Raw genomic sequence first — 21,106 nt, forward strand, 5'->3', positions numbered from 1 at the left:
ATTAGTGTGTTAGATGAAGCTGAAATAGATAATGGCAGTGCTGTAGATTGCGGAGAGGATTACAGTGCTGATAATATTCTTGACTCACTGTCTGATAGTAAAGAAAATGCTGATGCAGAAATGAAAGAACTTCCAGATCAGCCTACAGAATATGCTGTAGGTAACTTGGAGGCATCTCCACAGTTTTCAGAAATTAAAGAAGAATCAAGAGAAATACCAGTAGTGATGGTATGGATCTCTTACATGTGTGGAATCAGAATTTTTTTTTTTTTTTTTTCAAATTAAATAGTGCACCATTATCTAAACAATAGCAGAAATAATTTGGGGATCTAAATTTGTATGGCCATTGATTTTTTTCTGTTTGTGGAAATAACATTCTTGATTTAAAAACATTTAGGTTTTGTTTGCATGCATCATATTGCTACCCGCAGTAGTAGTAGTCTAGAAAGCATCATTTTTTAAAAAACTTTGAATTCTCTATTTTGCCTTCAGTTTACGTTCCCATTTTCTCTTTTTTTCCTTTGTTCTGGAGGGCATTGAGGGATCCAAATGCTTTAGTTGATTGACTTCATAATTGCACAGTATGTTGTTTCTGGACTGATTCAATGTATTTCAAATTTCTTGTTAGTTTTGGGGCTCCCATTCTGACATTTGGAATGTTTTCATGCTGGCTTTCTGTGCTTATCATCTGGTAATAGACTGCCATTCCAGCTTTGTCCATTAATGGTTGACGATAATCTTTCTCATGAATCTACAAGTTAAAACTCACTTGAAACATACAGAGGGGCAATGAAAGATAGTTACCATTGCCCAGCCTCAGATAGGAAGTACAGATATTACCTCTGACATGCATTGTCTCCATCCTGGGTTATGGGGCTCCAGGGAGCTGCTTTTGGTTCACTTTAGAAACAGCAGGAGTAACTAAGAAAGTAGTTAAATAATTCAGATTTGATTATATTGTTAAGGTAAAACTAATGAAGTCTGAGATTTTCCAAGCAGTATTTAAATAGATCAACTTGTTGTTTAGAAGTTGACTGACTTGCTTTGTTTTGTAGCTGTGATTGAAAGGCAAATAAAAATGCCATATAGAATTCTCTGTTAACATTGAAAGTTTTTTATTTTTTTAAAAAACTCAGACTTTTAAAGTAGGCAAGCAGAGCCTGGAGACAGAGAGAGCTCATTGCCTGTCTTTTTTTTATTATTATTATTATTATTATTATTATTATTATTTTTTAAATGCAGTCATCCGTAACCATTTTTCACCTTCTTTGTTGCTCTGTTGAATGCTAGCAAATATTTGCTTAATAGCAGTTATCTGGAAAAAATCAGATAAAATATTTTGCCAACCTCACAATTTCTCATTCAGGTTTCATTATCAATAAAGCTGTGATGAATCTTCCGTATAGAGTGACATATTTTTCCTATTGATTCTTTTAGGCAGAAAGTGAGGACGCTGGAAACAGTTTAGATGTTTCTTCTTCTGATTTAACTGTAGTGAAGGTAAATTCTTTTTTAATCTTAAATTTAATGTAAATAATGACATGCTGTATAAAGAGCTAAAAACTCTTAGTTTCGGGGGGCGGTGGGGAGGGAATACAAACATCTAATTCTTATATTCAGAAAACTTAGAATATGTTTTTGTGATTCACTGTTATCATAGTATGCATAGTAACAAAATTATGTACCTTTCCCTATGTTGAATTTGTCTGCTGATCGGAAGAATTGAGCCTTTTTTTATGCTTTGTTCCAAAATAATTTATTGTCAAGATATAATACCATCAGACTTTTGTATACACTCATTTTTATAATGTTCATTGTTACCATAATTGGGTGTGATATAAATTAACTGAAACATAGGGCCTGGTTTTCAGAAGTCTGGAGGATCTACAGCTCCCGTTGACTTCAACAGGAGTTGTAGGTGACTTGTACCTAGGCAAATCAAATTTGTCGTAGTTACATAGTGTTGGAAAAATGGTATCGCTCACATAGGCACATAAAACTGTTGTCTGCTGATTTTGTTTGCCTGTATTTTAAATGCGCTAGAGTGAACAGTACAGTATACACTTCAGCTGACTAATAGCGCTATTGTGATTTTTTTCCCATCCTTTATATGATGGATGTGGCCTTAGTCCTGTAATATGCTTTGAATGCCCACAAAAACACTTAGTGTATGTGTCTGATTCCAAGTAGTCTTAGAGGTTTTTTGTATTTATATTTCATGGGTGGAAATTATAATGTACTTACCTTAAAATCTTACTCTAAAAACGATTGTTTTAAGGAAGTTGTTTTAAAATCTAACCTTTTTGAGGTTTATAAGAGTTAATAAAACTTACAGTAATTTTTTTCCATACTCTCTTTTGTAAATAATTTTAGCCAAGCTCAGCATCTTTACATAGGATGGTGTTTTGTAAAATATGTATTTTTTCCTTATAGGAAATTGAAGAACTACCTTTGGAGCCAGGTACTGTTTTGGGGGGAAGAAAATAAAAAGTTAGGCTTTGAAATGGTTTCGCTCTTGCACCAAATTCCTCTTGTACCCTTATTTTTTTTATTTAACTGAATTACTATAGTGTGCATTATTCTAATGGTGCACAGTCCAGATCATTCAAGGTCATAGAGATTGGAAACCCAGTCATATCACCAGATCTGTGACAGTGTCATCTCTGTTGTGTGAGAAATACATTGTGTGATAAAGTGGTTGCTTTAAAACCTCTTTAAGTAAGTATATTAATTAACCTAAGCCTTAAAACTTGAAGGTTCTGCACGTAAAACAGATCTTGTGATATCACACAGTACATTAACGCTGTAATTTTGAGTGGAGGAGTGCAGGTAGTGTAATACTATAGTAGGGAACTAAAATTAAAGAGTGCCTGGATTTCAGAAGAAGGAAGACAGAGTTTCTTCATGGAAACTTCATACAGATACTGTTCACTTTTCTGGACTGCAAACATACTCATGCACCATCAGAAGATGTTCCGGTTTTCATGTTGGACTGTTCCGCTAAAAGAATTTCACAGGAATTTGGGAATTGCACTGTCAAAGAATTGATGCAGTCAGTTAAGCATCTTGGACTTTGGAAGCTAACTTAGGAAGAACTAGAACTCAACTTGAAGAAGACTGTCAAGGACGAGACAGAAGGTTTTGTGTTTAAGTTTATTGGGCATTTTTCTTCCATGTAGCTTTCAGGCTTTAATATAATAGTTTGCTAGACTGCAGATAGTTTAGAACTTTTAATATTGTGTACATTGGGGTTTTCCAATCTCTGTGTAGCTTAGAACTTCTCTTGGTGTTAGTGTGGCAGCCATGCCAGTTCCACATTTGTGATTGCTTTATTTCCCTGGTGATTAAATCTTGTGCCATTCTATTCCTGTTAAATCCGTAGAATATGAGAAAATACTCGAGATTTTGGGGGAAACTTGTAAATCTGAACCACTTAAAGAAGAAATTTCCGAAGTGGAGCAGCCATATGCACAAGAAGCAAGTAACGCCGTGGCAGGCAAAAAGGTAGCAGAGGAAGAGGACGCTCTTGCTGCCAGTCAGTCGGAGGAAGATGCTTTAGATTTGGACAGCAAGTCAGCACAAGATCTTTCAAGGAAGGAAGCAAAGCATTTAGTTGTAGCAAAAGGGGAGACAAGTGAACAGACAATAGATGAAGAGAAAATGGACTCTGAATCTTTAGTAATAAGTGATCAGAGTAGCAAACCATCACCAGGTCTGGAAGCCTCTAGTGGGGAAACAGCGGATAAAGATGCAGGTCTTGAAACCAAAGATAGTAAAGAAGATGCCAAGAAAACAGAAGACAAAGCTAATTCTGAAGAATCATCTGCTACTAAAGAGTCCTCTACCAATGAGGGCGGTGATCAGAAAAAGAGGTTTGTTTTTTCTCAGTTTTAGACCAGATGCTATCTTTTTCATTGGTCATTAAGTGATGCAAATAAGCTGTTTCCTTCAATTGGCCAGCAAGACTGATGAAATTGTAGTCTATTCCTAAAGAATCTTTTATTTCTTCTTGTGCAATTTTTAACTGATGGTTTGATTTCCTTCCTTTCCTCAACCTTCAAAGGTTGTTTTCTTAAATTCTTCCTAATTTTTATCTTCTGACAAACAGAATTAATTGTCTGTTTAAACATCTGACTTCCCACATATCAGATTTGAAAAAGTTTGCAAAGGTGTCTTTTATTTCACAACTAATTTTCTGGTAGGTATTGAATTCTAGCACACATAATTAAGAGTTATTTTCACTTTTTCCTGGTTGAATAACACTGTTTTTTGTCTTTAGCTCTGTTGAGGATGCAGACACAAAGATGGTCTCAAAAGATGAGAAAGGTACGTTGTAAGATTAAGACTGATTTGGAAAAATGTTATAATACTAAATCTTATTCTTCTACATTCATCAAAGATCCAAGGGAGTAATTGAGAACACATTTCAATTGCATTGTTTAGCCATGATTCTGCAAACACTTAGGCATATGCTTAATTTTACTACAGTGCAATCCTATTGAAGTCAATGGGACTACTCCCAGTAGTAAAATTAAGTGCAGGTGTGTTTATAGGACTGGGGTGCATCTTTGAAAATATAATCTTGGCTGTAAAAAGTTGCTTCCTACTTTTAATATAGGTTCTGATTATTTCTAATCAAGATTGTCAATGCAATGAATCCTTGAGTTTTATGATAATTGAGGTTCGCTTTTAGTGCATGGCAAACATTGATTCCATTTAAAGTTACTAACATAAGGTGGTATGTTTCATGGTACTATCCATTTCGATTTAATGTAATTCTGTATAAAAACTTCTTGCTTATTGATTAAAACAAAGGCAAAGTTTTCAGAAATTTTATCTAATACTTCATGATAAGACTTATAACCTTTGTGGCACTCTTCAAAGGAGTTCAAGTCTCCAACAATATTCTCCATTGTCTAGTAGAATCAGGCATTCAGTAGATGAAAATTTCTTACACTTTCATTATTCTGCATGTCGTAAAAACATAAGAGCGGCCATACTGGGTCAGACCAAAGGTCCATCTAGCCCAGTATCCTGTCTTCCGACAGTGGCCAGTGCCAAGTGCCCAATGAACAGAACAGGTAATCAAGTGATCCAACCCCTGTCACCCATTCCCAGCTTCTGGCAAACAGAGGCTAGGGGCCTTGATATTAACCATGTCATACCAATAGTTATGTCAAAAGAAATAGTGTGTTTGAAACTTCATGTATTTAAAAGTGCTCAATATTTTTAAGATCAAAATGGTCTGTGACTGAAGGAAATGGAGTTTCTAGGACAGTTGCTTTTCACTGCGACGTTTTTCTGATACAGTAGTGATTTATTTTTGAATTAGGTCGTACAAGTAGCAGTTCTGGTAGAAATTTGTGGGTTAGTGGACTTTCCTCCTCTACCAGAGCTACAGACTTGAAGAACCTTTTCAGCAAATATGGAAAGGTATGTATTTTTTTATACGGTGCTTTTAAATTAAATGCAATTTTTTTTACTTAAACAACTTATTAAAATTAAATGGTGACTTAAAATCTCGCTATTGTTTACGTAATAATGAGCATCAGGTTGAAATAAATTCTGTCTTCTGCCTACTTGTGTAAAACCTTAGGAGGAAAATGGGAGTGAACTGGCTGTATGGCTGAACAGGCTTAGCTGATAGCACAGAGAATTGTCAATTATTGAGGGTCAGATTTCCAAAGTCGGAGGCAAAGGGAGCTGGCGCTCTTGGCTGCCTTTTAGGCCTTTGAAAATCTCCCCCGAGAGGACAGTCCTCTATCAAAACGTTCTCAGAAATATCCAGTAAAGTAATGCAATGGTTGCCCAGATTGACCCCTCTGCAGAGGGGGTCCATGAGAGGTGGCATGCCTGTTCGAATACAGGAGTGGCAGAGCCGGGGATCTGGCACCTTCCGCATCATAGTCACTGCTTCACCGCCTGGTTATCCCCCTGAAATCTAATGCTGTCACAAACAGTATTGGCTTAGGTGGTGATCCTTCCATAGTTGGCTACTAGGAGAAACCCAGTCAGTGACAGCATGGTTCCTCCTGGAGCTTTTTAGTGTCAGCAAGGAAGTGGAATCTGGAACAGCTGGTAGCCACTTCTTCCCCCTCTCCTCAAATGGCTTTTCCCCATTTATAGAAAAAAAATTCACCGGGATGCTCTGAAAGGTCAGCTGGTGGACTTCTTGGATCCGCTGCTACGTGAGAGGCAGTCGGAGGATATGTCTACACGGCTGTAGTGCTTCAGTGTAGACACCTACTACAGCAACAGGAGGGATTCTCTGGTTGCTGTAGTTAATCCACTTTCCTGAGACGCAGTAGCTAGGTCAATGGAAGAATTCTTCCGTGGATCTAGCATGGTCTACACTGGGAGTTAGGTTGCCTTAAGTATATCACTCAGAAGTATGAATTTTTCACACCCCTGAGCGACATAGTTGGTTGACCTAACTTTTCAGTTTAGACCCAACCCTAAGTCATTGAGGTTTTTCTGACTCAGTCATTCCTTATGTCATTTATCTCTTCAGAAAAGGTCAACTTTGAGTTGTTGAACATGCTTATAAATGTTCCAGTGAAAGTCGTACTACTGCAAATGTATTTTGAGATATATGTAAATGCTGCATTGTGTTACGGGATTAAATAAAGAAATTGGTTATGTTCATGTGGAGATTTATGCCTCTAATTTTTTTATATAATTTGAGTGAAGTATATTAACGGTGATGTTAATAAGGCAGTGCACTGATATTGGTCAGTGCTGCTGAGAGGATGTTCATTTTGCAGTTATCACGTCCCACTACATAAACCGAATTAGTGGTTTTTTGCACACCACTCTAGTAGCACGATCTAAGTTTTTTGTATTAATTTTGATACTGTCAGGATGGAAACTCCAGCATAAGATTGCTTATTTTAGCGCTAGAATATGCTCTAGAATTTTAAACTCTGGTCTTTTCAGTAATGTTGGCACTGCCGTTGGCATCTAGGGAAACACTGTTAATATTTATACTTCACTTTGATAAGTACTTCTCAGCACAACATTTTTAGAATACTAATGGCCAAATTGGATACACCTCTGTTCCAAAGTGTAACCGTGATGCCATTATCAAAATCTGGACAACTGAAGTCAGGTGGTTTTTTAGAAGTGCTGTCAGCTCTTTGGGGCAGGGACTGTCTTTTTGTTCTGTTTGTACAGCACCTGGCACTTTGGGGTCCTGGCCCATGCATGGGGCCTCTAGACGTTATGATAATACAAATAATAAATAATGAAAATGGTGTTCCAATGGAATGGTGCAAAACTAATGTTCCTGGTACACGTGGCATAGCTGGCATTTTATTCTGTATACCAAGTACGTTGTATCAATGAAGTGATAAATGGTGGATTCTCTGTAACTTGAAGTCTTAAAATCATGATTTTGAGGCCTTCTATAACTCAGCCAGAGGTTTGGGGTCTATTACAGGAGTGGGTGGGTGAGGTTCTGTGGCCTGCAATGTGCAGGAGGTCAGACTAGATGATCATGATGATCCCTTCTGACCTTTAAGTCTATGAGTCTAAGTCTATGAGGCTGTATGGTTGAAGGTGTTGCAAAAACAATAATAAAAAATACCATTTCTTAAAGGTGGTTGGTGCAAAAGTGGTGACTAACGCTCGCAGTCCTGGGGCTCGCTGTTATGGTTTTGTTACAATGTCAACATCTGAGGAAGCCACCAAATGTATTGGTCACCTCCACAGAACAGAGTTACATGGGAAAATGATCTCTGTAGAAAAAGTAAGTGGTAATTTTCCAAGATGGATCCATAATGAAAATATAAGAGTGCATGCATTAATGACCTCAGACTTGTAATTGATTATATTTTTGGCAAATACTATTCCAGGCAAAAAATGAACCAGCCGGGAAAAAACCTTCAGACAAAAAAGAAAGTGACGCGAGGAAGGAAAGAGACAGGCACCATTCTACAGATTCCAAGTCTGAAAAGTAAAGTTGGTTTAAAAACAAACAAACTGAAATGTAACTGTGAAAGACAAATAATAGTTTAACAGAATTTAGTTTTATTGATATTACTGTTTATAAAGTACCCAAACATGTTTTGTTGTTTCATGCTGCACCTGAAGTATTGATTGATATCAAGGAAGAATAAGCATTTTTATTGCATTGCACATCTTGCTTCATGGATCCTGTATTTGTGACCTTGAGAGTCCATGAAATGGAAATATCAAGAGGTTATAACCTGTAGTTAGTTTCTTTTAGATTGTAGATTCCCATTTATGCAAACTTGTGTACCTGCTTCAGTTCAGTACTCTACATTTGCTTTTACGGCCTCAAAGCTGTCTTGTTATCCTGGTGCACACATTTCTGACTTAGTCATATAATTCGCTTTTAGTGATACAGTTAACTTTTAACTTATGTGCATCAAGTCAGTCTTATAAGATCCATGTCTGATACCTCTTTAGAGTCAGAAAAGGTCTCTCATGTCTAATCTACATTGGAAAAGGTTTGCTGGTGTAACTAGAGTGTCAAATCCTCCTAGTGTAGATGCAACTTTTATCAGAAATGTGCTTTTGGCAGTATAGCTTATACCAGTTGGTCAAATGAAATAAGCTATACTTGCAAAGGCACTCTTGCTGGTACAATTATGTCTGCACTAGGGCTTTTGCCCGTTTAAAAATGTCATAAAAATCACACCACTAACTGACATTATTATAGTAGCAGAAGTTTCTAGTGTACACCTGGCCTTGCTTAGATTGCAGCTCATACTTCTGTTTCCAAATCCTAGCTTTGCTTTCTCTTTTAAAGTGGTGCAAACTTTACTTCAGTATCTTAGGCCTTCAGGGCGCGTCATGTCAGATTCTTGATCCCTGTAATGATCGTTTTCTTTCTTAGGCCTGACCAGCCTTGATAAATCTTGTACTTCTTGAATGTGACAGTTCAGTACTACTTGCAGTAACTACCATCTGGAGCTGTTATGTTCAATATCACAATGATTGTTTCCTTTCGGAATTATTTATGCCCTTCAAGGATACTAGAAAGATATAAGTAGTGTCTTCTGGGATGCTAGTATGCTGAATGTGTGAGACAAATAAGGTGACCAAGAATCCTCAATGGCAGTAAAGCGCTGCGTAGTGTGGCTTTTCCTTCCATATTAGCTTAGTCCTGTTATTTGTAGCTTGGGACCTGGTCATATTGTTTTGGGCCCTATATTGGTATCTCCTGATCCAGTTCGTTTTTATGTAAACCAGCATAGACACCATGGTCATCATGATTGTTTCATATATGTTGTCCTCATAAATGAAGTATTAAAGGGCCTTCCTGTAATCTTAATGGAACTGGGTCAGCTCTCTAAATTTTCAAATCTTCCTGTTACTTAGGCAGTTTCATTCAAAGACTAATCCCAAGTTCTAAAAGGGCTGCTGGAATGGGTCATGAGATGTCTGCTAATATTTATTTTCCCTGGGCATGATTGCCTCTACTGGTTATTTGAGGGGCATTCCATTTCACAGTATTCTTGGGGCTTGTCTACACTGGCACTTCACAGCTCTGCACCTGTCTCGCTCAGGGGTGTGAAAAAACACCCCCCAAGCGCTGCAAGTTTCAGCGCTGTAAAGTGCCAGTGTAGACAGTGCACCAGCGCTGGGAGCCATTCCCCTCGTGGAGGTGTGCGTTTTGTTTTTTTATTATTTTTTATAGTGCTGGAAGAGCTCTCCCCCAGTGCTATGCCACGACTACACAGCCACGTTAAAGCGCTGCCATGGCCAGCACCTTAACGTTGCTAGTGAAGACATGCCTTTAGATGCTACACTCTATATTTAATGTACTTGCCAAAGTCCTGATTACTGATTTGACTTTTACTTGAGCAGTTTCTTACAGCAGAACATATTTGCAAAAGCTTTTATCCTACTCTAGTTCACTCTGTATGGATGTCTGTTTTTAAATGGCAAAGAGTGAGCTATATATGAAAATTCATTATGGATGGAATTAACAACAATTTGGAAAACTGTTAATATTCAAAAGGATCACCTACTATTCTTCCTAATTTTTTTGGATCTTTCTAGCTTTCATATTCAGTCAGCTAAATTAAGGAAAATGTGTGCAACTATATGTTGCATTCAGGATTTGGCAAATTGGAAGAGCTTACGAAATTTCAGTTTTTGGATGTCTTTTGTGGCTTGTGTAGAAATCCAAAAGAAGTGGATTTGTGTAGATAACTGTGTTCCTATGTACTGTACTATTAAAGCTCAGTTTATTTATAGGTCTGTCAGTATTAAAAAGGATGAGAAGACAGATAAAAAAGATGATATTAAGAAAACAGAGAGAGATGGAAAAGATGAAAAAGAAGGAAAAGAGCAAGATGAACAGAAAACTGCATCCTCCAATCGCTCTAGGACTAGCAAATCAGGTAATGTAAACTGCTTTCTAAATAGAGAACTGTATTACAGACTTTGTTCATATGGACAACTAAGTGACAAAAGATTGACTTTCCCGACATACAGATAGATTAAATTGTCATGCCATATCCACTGAAATCTGTGGGGAAAGTGATAAAACATGGAGAATTCTTCCTCTGTGCTGGAGAAGTTTTCATAATATTCAATACCCTGTGTTTTAAAAAGGAGTACAAATAGGGCACTGTTTGAGAACTGTTGACTCTTCGGAATTTAGACCTGTAATCTAAATATTTGTGGCTATTTAGTGTCCTTCAAAATACTTGAAATTTGATTACATTGTAGATAAATGCTTTTAGTTTTTTTCAAGGATTTTTCTGTTCTGAACAAAGTATGTTTCTACATTGTAAAAAAACCTCACATGTAGTATAAAATACATTTTAATTATGAAGACCCAGCTAATTTAAAGAAGTTTTTATTATTCTACTTAAGTTATTGCAATTTAGAATATTTAGTATATTCAGCTACAGATGGTATTTCAACAAGTTTAACATTCCATTAAGATAAATGGGTGACGCTAATTCATACAGCATTATGCTGTTTCTCTGTCAGACTCTCTACAGAGCAGCAGCTATTTGATTTAGGGCATAATGGGTTTAGATTTATAAAACTGCAAAATTTGTGGAAAGAATAAAAATTTAGGATTTTTGCATCTTTTTTATTATTTGTGAAACTCTTGCCTCTGGTTATAAGCAAGAAGCAAATTTTGTCTAAAGTTTTGCTGATATGTATAGAATCTGGTGCAGTTCATGGTCTGTCTTTTGAATGAGAAACATTTTAAGGTGCAAAAGTGGACTTAAATTCACTGTTTTGAATTTTTTTGTCCTTTACAGTAAGACTTCTGATGTTATTTGAAATCTCCTTTTTTTTTTTTGTTTTTGTTTCCCAAAGTTCACAAAAGCATGCATTCTGAATTACTAATACTCCATTTTCTTTGATATAAATCTCATATTCAGGCTAAAAAAACTTAACCTCCAGCCTCTCACTTCAAAAAACCCGATGAACATAGTTCTGTGGTTGTAATATTCATAAAAAACATCTAAGGAATACTGTTCTTGCCACAGTTTGTTTTATTCATTATACAATCTTTGGTTTTTTTGGTTCATTTAGGAAGTCGAGGAATTGAAAGGACAGTAATAATGGATAAATCCAAAGGAGAACCAGTTATTAGTGTGAAAACCTCTACCACATCAAAAGAGAGAGTAAGTACAATTTCAATAGAAAACTTTTCCCTGAAAATAGATTTAAACCAACTTTCCCTGTACGTCTGTGGAGTCTTTGACTTGCATTTTGAAAACTGTGGTGGTTGTTTGTAAATAAGGGGATTTGGCTAGTAATATGACACTATATTGGTAAATGATCGTACCCTGTCTATGCTACAGCTTTCTTCACTGCTACTTTAGGCAGAGTTGCACATATTTAATGGAACAAGGCCATTAAGACACCATGCTGCCCCAGATGTTTGGTGTGGGGAGCAGTGGGTGTCACTACACTTTTAAAGTGGTATGGTTTGTGTTGCACCAGAGATAAAACTAGCTAGCAGACTCGCTCCCCAAAAATTGTAGCCAAATTATTGGTGCTTCCTATGACCCTCTTCCTTCTAGTTCACCTGCAAAATGCCTACAATTATTTGTCCCTCTGGTAAGGAAGGGGGGATGATAGTGGTCGTATTTTGTGGGCATTTATCTTATCTGGTCTCTGGAAATGTAATCCAAACACTTTTATTCTGGTTCACGTATTACTTTGATTAAATGCAGACTACTAAGAGCCAGGATCGCAAGTCAGAGAGCAAGGAGAAACAAGATATTTTATCATTTGATAAAATCAAAGAACAGCGAGAGCGTGAGCGACAGAGGCAGAGAGAACGAGAAATCAGAGAAACGGAGAGACGCCGGTGAGCTTAGTGTCATCACTACTCTGAGCATTGGGAGCCCCCCACGCCCAGACTCCCACCCCACTGAGCTCCAATCAGCTGCACCCTGAGCCCCCCACCCCACCAAGCCCGACTCCTCAAGCACCCAGATCCTCCGCTGAGCCCCCTACACCCAGACCGCCCCCGCGCTGACCCATAACCACCTTCACCTGGAGTCCCCAGCAGAGTCCCATTCCCCCTGCACCCAGAACCCCCCAATGAACTCCTGTGCATCCAGATCCCACCAGCACCTGGATCCCCCCACTAAGCTCCTCATACAGTGATCTCTTCCCCTGTGGCCAGGATGTGGGGGAAGGGGTCATTGCATGGGGAGCTGCTCCCCCTGTCCACTCGGCCCCCGTATATCCAGACCCCCCCTCCCCTGCACCTGGAACCCCCACCCCACCGAGCCTCACCTCCTGCAGCCAGACTCCCCCCACCCCCACCCCCCCTCCAGTGCAGAGCTTCCTGCAGCTGGGGGAGGTTTCTGGGGGTTGATCTGCCTGAACAGATGCACCTGTGCTGCCAGGGAGGGGTGAGTGAGCACTGGTGCAGCTTCTCTTTGCTTCCCCACAGAAACCATTTTTCTGCGGGAAGCAAAGAGAATCTGCAGGGGGCATGTTTCTGCACATGCACAGTGGCACAGAATTCCCCGAGGAGTAAAATATGACGTCACTAAAACCTGACTGAATTATTAATTTAAACAATTCAGATTTGGCTCCTTGTTCTGCTCACAGATTGTCTGCAGAAACGATGGCTTTTTATGGGTTTGTGATTCATAGTGGTTTAGTGTACAGTTTAACAAATTTATTTAGGCGTAGTGGGTACTATATTGTGTATTCAATATTTAGAATGCAGTGAACTGTCCCTAATGCACCAACATGAATCATAGGTGTAATAGAGAGAAATTAAACGTATTCCTTCCTTGCTAACGGGGCAAAACTGGAATGTTTTTATATGACTTTTTACCCTTACTGCTATGCAAGGGACGAATTGTCATAAATATGTTACAGGATCATTTATCCTGCTTTGAAAAATGTCTGCATTTATGTAGTAGCAAGAGATGATTATCCTGTGATGATACTGTTCTGTTGACACAGTCTGTTATGAAAATGACAATTTAGTATTGGAGCTATCTATCACCTCATGCATAGTTATGTTCAACTTCAAAGTTTAGTCTCCTGTATCTTTGTCCATTGCTCTGGGTTTATATTTTTCTAGTGCTATTTATTGCATGAGCTTTAATAGATTCTGCAGTAAATCTTTGAACAGAAGCAGAATCTTTATTTTTTATTCAGTAACACTTAGGTATTTTCAAATTTTGCGTTTAGCTTTGCTAAAATACCTTTGTTTTAACTTTGCTTGTATTGAACTGTCACCCTGAAGGGAGAGTAAAATTACTCTCTCCCTTCTATCGGGGAGTTGTATGCCCGCTGCCTTTTCTTCCAGAAGAATGTAAAGAGGGACATAGAACTCTTCACCGTACGGGAAAGCATTTTCAAAACTGCGCCCTGGGAAAGGGGTGTTATCACTACTAAATTCTTGCCTCTCATCTCGTGTGTATATTGTTACTTTTTAAAGAACTATTTTAAGTGGCTGTGATGTTTGTTTAGTAGAAAATAACAAAGTCAGCTGAGTTGTGGGAGAAGATCTAGGAAGCCTTAAAAATATGTCATTTGAAGGTGTAGAGTACTCTTTAAAACCAACAAACCGCTACTTCCCCTTTTCAGAGAACGAGAACGGCGAGAGCGAGAGCAGCGTATTCAAGCCATTCATGAACGGGATGAAAGACAGAGGCTTCAGAGAGAGCGCGACAGACTTGAATTTCAAAGGCAGCGGCTTGACAGAGAGCGTTTGGAGAGGGAGAGGCTGGAGAGAGAGAGGATGCATATCGAGCAAGAAAGGAGGAAGGAACAGGATCGCATACAGCGAGAAAGAGAAGAGCTGCGTCGTCAGCAAGAACAACTGCGCTATGTGCAAGAACGGCGATCGGCAATTAGAAGACCTTACGACACTGATGCAAGGTAAGTGATTGCGGTGAGATTCCAAATTGTAGAGTGTGTTTATAGCAGGAAGTTTAAGGCTGTAATCAGTGAGATTTTTTTATGCAATTAGTAAGAACTCTTCTTAGAACAGCTGCTAAACTTCTGAGCACCACCACTGTTTCTAGCTCGGTTTGTTTATTTTATTCTAGTTAATTTGATGTTTTTAAATAAGCAAAATCAGCAAAACACACAGATGTGTATTAATAAACTCAAAAAGCAGTAAATGCACATCCAAAGTAGATTACAAAACACAATGCAGTCAAACAGCCACAGCAAATGATGTATTTCATACTTTTCTAAGGCATCCATTACCATGGGGTGTTAAGTGCAGCTACACGAATTAAAGTTACATCTATGATTCTTAAGGAGAAGGAACTCTGTTCTCTCCCAGCTCTTTGAAGCAGCCTTTTATCTACCCCTACCTTGACCTGTAGAATGGTGGGAGTATCTTCCTCATTGGCATTAAAGCTGCTCTTTTCTAGTTAAGGACCTGAGGAAATTGTATTTAAAAAAAAAAAAAAAAAAATTCACAGTAGTCTCATGGGTAAGTATTTGAATTTCAGTGGATACACATGGCTGCCAAATCCCCCCTGAAGTGCTGCAATTTTTCCAACAGCAGGGAGGCAGAAGCAGGCATCCCTGTTTCCGCTTCCCTGCTAAGGCTGCAGCTGCTCCGGGGGGGTTAACAGGCTGATTCCGATCCTGGGTTGGGCGGCAATAGGTCAGTTGGATCCTGGGGAGTAGGGTGGGTGGTAGTTGGGGTAGGCGTGTCTCAGCCAATGGCTCTATGCACCCTGGCCTAGTAGGGATTGGGGCCTGGCTTTCTTTTTGCCCACCTCTGACCCAGGCTGTCTGCCGTGCATTAACATTGCCCCCCTCTCCCCACCCACTAGGACGCAGCAGCAATCAGGATCCCCGTCCCATAGTGGCCCCCCACACGTCCGGGGGAGATACTGCAGCTCTGGCTGGTTAGGAGCTGAAAATGTGTGTGAGGAGCCCTGGGTCAGGGTGAGACAGGATCCATCCCCCATTCCACTCCTCTCTGCCAGGGCAGGATCCCGTCCCACCCATGCTCCAAGTGGATGATCCTATTCTGAGCTTCATGCCAGCCCGTGCTGTGGTATCTCCCCCGGACCCGCTGGGGGAGCCGTGTGGCAGGCTGAGCTGGGGCTCCTAATTGTTGTGCGTTGTCAGTGCTGCCAGACCCTCCCTGCCCCCACCACACACGAGCAGCTGAGTCCCCACTACCGCCTCTCACCTGTAGGAAAAATCATGGTATTGGGCTAATTTCATGATTTCTGTGTGGTCCTTGAAATCTTGATATACATATAAGGCAAGAAGCATTTTAATCACTTGTGCCTTGCCAGCTTTTCACCGTGACTGTCTGTTTCTGGGGCAAGTATTCACAATAAACTTCAGTTTACATAGCTAGGTGAGTGCCCAGTAAGTTAAATTATATTGTTAGTGTCTTTTGAACTCTTAAGATTTTAGAACATGAGTTAATACAATAGTGTGTGATGTTAATTCCAAATTAATTCTTAACCAGGTATCCTGAACAATATTAATATTTGACAGTCCAGCCGCGCACAGCTTTACAAATGATGATAGTGCTCTCAAATGTGTCTTGTCTGCTAGATATCAATTCACCTTTGCAGTGTCTGTCTGTCTGGGACTGCTGCAGGCTGATAGAGGAATATCAAAATGAGTTGCCTGAATTTAACATGTTCTGAAAGCTGTTTCATACCTATTTTTTTGATGATATACCTGAAATCTAGTCATCTGGGGACAAATTCAACCCTGGTTTGATTCTGGTGAAGTGCTCCTGGGGGGTTACACCAGGGGTGAATTTTGCCCTCAGTCACCTACATTCATGCAGAAATAAAAAATAGCCAATTGGAAGCAGTGCTGCGATGTACATAATACTACATGACAGCACTCAATTATTCCTTTGACTCCTACAGAAACTAGATTCTCAAGGGAAGTTACACGAGGGGCTGTAGAAATTGTGGACTTGAATCATAAAACACAAATGTCAGAAGGATTAAATAGTCTTTCTACTCTCATTTCAACATATGCTGAGATTAAGGTGTGTGGTGTATTGATGCAATTAACTTCTTTTCTGAAATTGAAATGAGAAGTCAGTTTGGCACTTCAGGGATTTTAATTATCATATCAAAAATATAACTCTTGAATGTTCAGCTTAACCCACAGGTTGCTTTAAGTGAGACTTGGTTTAGAAAGAGCAAGATGGAAAAATTATTGCTTCACATTGTATTAAATGTGCACTTCCTTACAGGCGAGATGACTCCTATTGGCCAGAGGCAAAGCGAATGGCGATGGATGATAGATACCATTCTGATTTTAGCCGCCAAAATCGCTTCCATGATTTTGATCACAGGGATCGTGACCGATACCAAGACCATTCTGTGGATAGGTTAGTGATGTGTTTTTTTTCCTCCTGTATTAGCTGAAATTAAGAAAAGACAAAATATTTAGTATCGTATCAGCTTTACTATTTGCTTGTAAAATAGTAGGTATTAGAACTTGTGTGTTATGGCTCTATGTGTATCTGCTACTTGCAAGCTTGTGTATGTTACTTATGAAAATATTGTCAGGCTTTGAAAAAATTTTGTTTGCCAGTGTGAAACTGAAAAGCATAGTGAACTTGTGTAAGGCGTGGGAATAAGCACCATAAGGAAAGCCACTTTCTGTACTATCCCACAAAGCATGTGTGGAAATCTAGAACATGTAGATAACAACTGTACAGGATTATCACTCCTGATTTCTAGCTCCTTGGCACAAGAGTAATGGAACTGCCTTTGCTTTTTTTAACTGTTGAAGGCAATGATAGAAGGGTAGAGCGTGAACCAGGCTCCTTACTGGCTGTTTTATACTTGTATACCTCTTCTCTTCTCTCTCCCCTTTCCTCCCCCCTCCCCCCCCCCAAAAAAAAAAGATAAAAATGTTGCTCTCCAGATACTGCTGTGTTAGGGTGGTTTTTTTTACTGCAATTGACAAAGGAATTCTTTGTGGGAGCTGCTCCACTTTGATTGTTTTCCAGCTCTTCATGTTTATGTGATGTTTATTGTGTACCCTTTCTTGGGCCCCATCCTTCCTTCCTGTCAGATCTGATACAGAGCTATTGCCTCGGGTGCTTTGGCACATTTCAGTGATACTGCCACTTGTGTTGCACTGGCACATAACATTTTAGTGCCCTGGTATGTGTTTGCTTTGGTAAACCAGTTTCTCCAATCTTAATACTATATTTCTACTAAAATAAGTATTACCATTTCCATACTTTACAGTGTAACAAATACCAGCATTCAATGTAGATTACTTCTTGGAAACCCCAGTGTAATTTAACTGGAAGATATATCCATTGTTACTGAAGTGCTCTTTTTTTTTCACCCCAGGAGAGAAGTTTCAAGGGCAGTGGCAGATCGAGATGGGCAGGTAGGTTAAGTTGAAACTCTTGCTTCATAAAAATGTGCATTTAGATGGCGCCTTTCATTTGGAAGGATCCCAGGGCACACGGGGCTTAAATGCAGCTGCCACTGGCATGAAACACAACAGCTGTTTAATAAACAACCGATTTCACACACTGAATGTGCAGTGCATAAATCAGTTGCTAACTACGGTAGTTGTCATAGATTAGGAAAAAACACATGTCTAAATGATTTAAATTACCATATGGATTCTCTTTTTGTGGCTAGTTGGTGAAAAGAAAGTGTGTTCTGGTTATTGGTGTCAGATGTATTATCAGTAAATATAACATGTGTAAGGTAATTATTCTGGCACTCTATCCATGAACAGCAAAGAACCCAGTGTCTTCAATATAGCAAAATGGTCTATAGAAAATGCAAAGGTGCCATAATACAGAGGGGCAAATGTAACCATGCAACAAATATCACCTTTTTAAAAACATTGAGGTAGTGGCTGGATTGGTACTTTGGAAATTCTGTTGATGCTTTACCAAAGTGGAAGAGTTGAACTGAGACTAGTTTATGTAAAGTTATTTGAACCTGGAGGAAAGAATTGAAGCAAAGGCAAATTGTTAAAGGGATTGGAGTAAAATTGCATAATACACAGAATGAGCCTCAGAGTAGTAAGGGAACCAGTGAAGAATTTTGAAAGTTATTTGAAGGAGAAAATATTGCTCCAAGAGCTCTCACAAGTAGATGGTCGTAGAAGGGCTATGTGGAATCTTGTTGTCAAAAATGCTCTAGTGACTTGATAGGTTGTGGCACTGGCTAAATTCTGTTGACCAGCATTTACCAATTTGAGAGTTAGATTGCAGCATTCCTGTGTGTCTTTCAGCATTATGCAGATGAGCGCCATGGAGGACCAGAACGTCACTCGCGGGACTCACGGGACAGTTGGGCTGCCTATGGGTCTGACAGAAGAATAAGCGAAGGGAGAACGATACCTCCACAGTCCCGGTTAGTACCTGTAAATGAGGACAGTCATTCACCAGTGCTCAAAGTGCTCATGCTCTTCGAAACGTCAAATGAACTCTCTGAAGGTTCATAGTGGGAATCAGTTTTACAAGTGTAAATCCTCTCTCTAGATAGTTTCATCGAGGGTCTGTTCTCTTCTGGATGTGCAGTGAATTTACACAGCGCTCTCCTGTGCATCAAGAGAATGGAGCTCTCTCGTTATTAAAGAGCTGCTCTGCCAGTGTAATCATGGTTCTCTTGTACGGTCTTCCTTTTCTAGGGATAAAATCCAGTTCTTTCACTCACGCTCCAGAAATTCTCTGAAAAGGGGCTAATTTAGGGCTGGTGGTGTGGATTTGAGATTGTATGTATTAATAGAAATGAAAGCAAGCTAGAATCTTGGTGGAAAACCTGAGATGAGACTAATATGCAATCCCAGATGTTTCTTTTTAAACCATCCATCCAGACTTTGCATTAATTGTTCTGTATATAAAATATACATCTACACTTGTCTGAAGTGATACTACTCCATTAATAGCTCCATGTTGTTAAGTATTGAGTGTTGCTGTATGTTGTAATATTAACTGATTATGTCTGTAAATCAATTAAGAAAATTCAGTTTTCTATGTTAGAAACTTGTTGAACAATCTTCCTAATTCGATTGTATCCACTGTAAATGTAGAATTTGCATAGCTATAGCTTGGTAAATGATTTTAATAAGTTTATGTATGGGGTATTGTATTTGGCTTCACGGTTAGCTATCAAAGTGATAATGGACACACTTAGAAGACTTTCATTTTTTTTGTTTTGTTTTGTTTTTTAAGAGATGGACGTGACTGGGGAGATCATGGTCGAAAGTTAGAGGGGCATCAAGATCGTTCATGGCAGGGCAGTGCAGATGGAGTGATGGGACGGGATCATGAGAGATGGCAAGGTATACTTGCTGCTTAATAGTGTGATTGTGGTTTTTCTAGGCATTACTGCTGTTGAACTTTTAGTGGTAGTTAAAACTCATACTGAGCTTTAAAAGCATTACCAAGCAAGCAAAATTCTGGGAAAGTGTTTCTTTTTAAAAATGCTTTATTTTTATTTAAATGTTTTCCCCTTTATTGTAGGTGCTGATAGGGGCATCCCTGGTCAGTCCGGAACAGGCCATGTGATGAATCGAGGAACAATATCGGGGTAAGAAGCTTTTGTCAAAGATCTTTTCCTTTACTTCCTTTCCCTCTGCATGTTGTAATTGAATCAGTTGAGTAATGTTTCCATGATTTTATCTGGTGCATTTTATTTCAAGAATAAAAATCATTAAAAAAATGTAAATACTACAAAATCACAGCAATGTTACAAATTTGCACTGAAGATTAAAACACACATTTTAAAAAGTTTGATTTTGTTCCTAGGCGTGGAGGCTTCATGCAAAGTGGAAACCAGAGCGAGATAGTGCAGGCTAGTGGAGTGCCAGGAGCATTTGCAAGCCAGGACAGAGCAAACAGACCCAGTGATCCCCGCTTCACCCACCGCTACTGAAATTTTTAACTTTCTCTGAATGCAAGATGGCGACAGTGGTGAATTCTGTTACCCAGGGTCACCTTGAATTTATGTAATTAAAAATCTGCCATATTGTAATTGAAAACTATGTGAACTCATTTGTTTGTTTTTTGTAATAAATGTGTTCTTGTTCAAACACCACTTAAGTTTCTGTTAATGAAACATTCCATTTTTCATAAATAATAAAATTAGTTTACAGCTAACGCTCTTCTTTGTTTTCATGGTCTTTGGCCATTCTGTATCACAAGAGAAGTATAAAAAAATGTGAATTTAAGAACATAAGAGCGGCCATACTGGGTCAGCCCAAAGGCCCATCCAGCCCAGTATCCTGTCTACCGACAGTGGAACTCCTGTTCTTAGGGTATTTTTGTAAGGCCTTTAACCACAAGCAGGCCAGGGCATCTGTTTCATTTCATCTGGAAGATGGTGCACCGTGCTCTCTACCCAAAGGCATTTGTTCCCTTGCTGACTGCTGCGTTGACTGCACACATGAACAGCCCCCATTGTAGTCCTTGGGACTGGCACACATCTGTAAGAGGCATTGAGCCCTGGAGACTTCCATGGATTGACTTGCCAGCATCTGCCTCTGGGTTTTATTGGAGGTCTCCAAGTCAAATATCGAGCAGGCCTACTTCTGCTCAGCAGTGAGATCTGATGAGGTGATGCTAATGGCCAAAACGCCCGTAAACAGGCATGTCATCACTGAAAGTCAGAGGCTGATGTATTCTTCAGGGAACTTATGTGTC

General features: G+C 39.2%; 1 protein-coding gene across 1 annotated transcript; it reads left to right on the plus strand.

The window, feature by feature from the left end:
* Nucleotides 1-3: 3 nt before the first annotated feature.
* Nucleotides 4-20,501, plus strand: LOC112123688 (scaffold attachment factor B2-like; the record flags this gene model as incomplete). The annotated part of the gene is made up of 18 exons (XM_026655066.1): nt 4-228; nt 1,438-1,500; nt 2,434-2,461; nt 3,383-3,872; nt 4,280-4,326; nt 5,333-5,433; nt 7,598-7,747; nt 7,854-7,954; nt 10,228-10,373; nt 11,530-11,621; nt 12,177-12,313; nt 14,062-14,355; nt 16,673-16,810; nt 17,790-17,829; nt 18,694-18,815; nt 19,637-19,746; nt 19,928-19,994; nt 20,213-20,501. Coding segments are annotated over 18 exons (2,478 nt in total), but the record flags the coding sequence as incomplete, so codon positions are not given.
* Between the last annotated feature and the right edge of the window lie 605 nt (nt 20,502-21,106).

The sequence above is a fragment of the Terrapene carolina genome, unplaced genomic scaffold (genome assembly GCF_002925995.2).
Source record: "Terrapene carolina triunguis isolate 2854851 unplaced genomic scaffold, T_m_triunguis-2.0 Scaffold194, whole genome shotgun sequence".
Taxonomy (NCBI): Eukaryota; Metazoa; Chordata; order Testudines; family Emydidae; genus Terrapene; species Terrapene triunguis.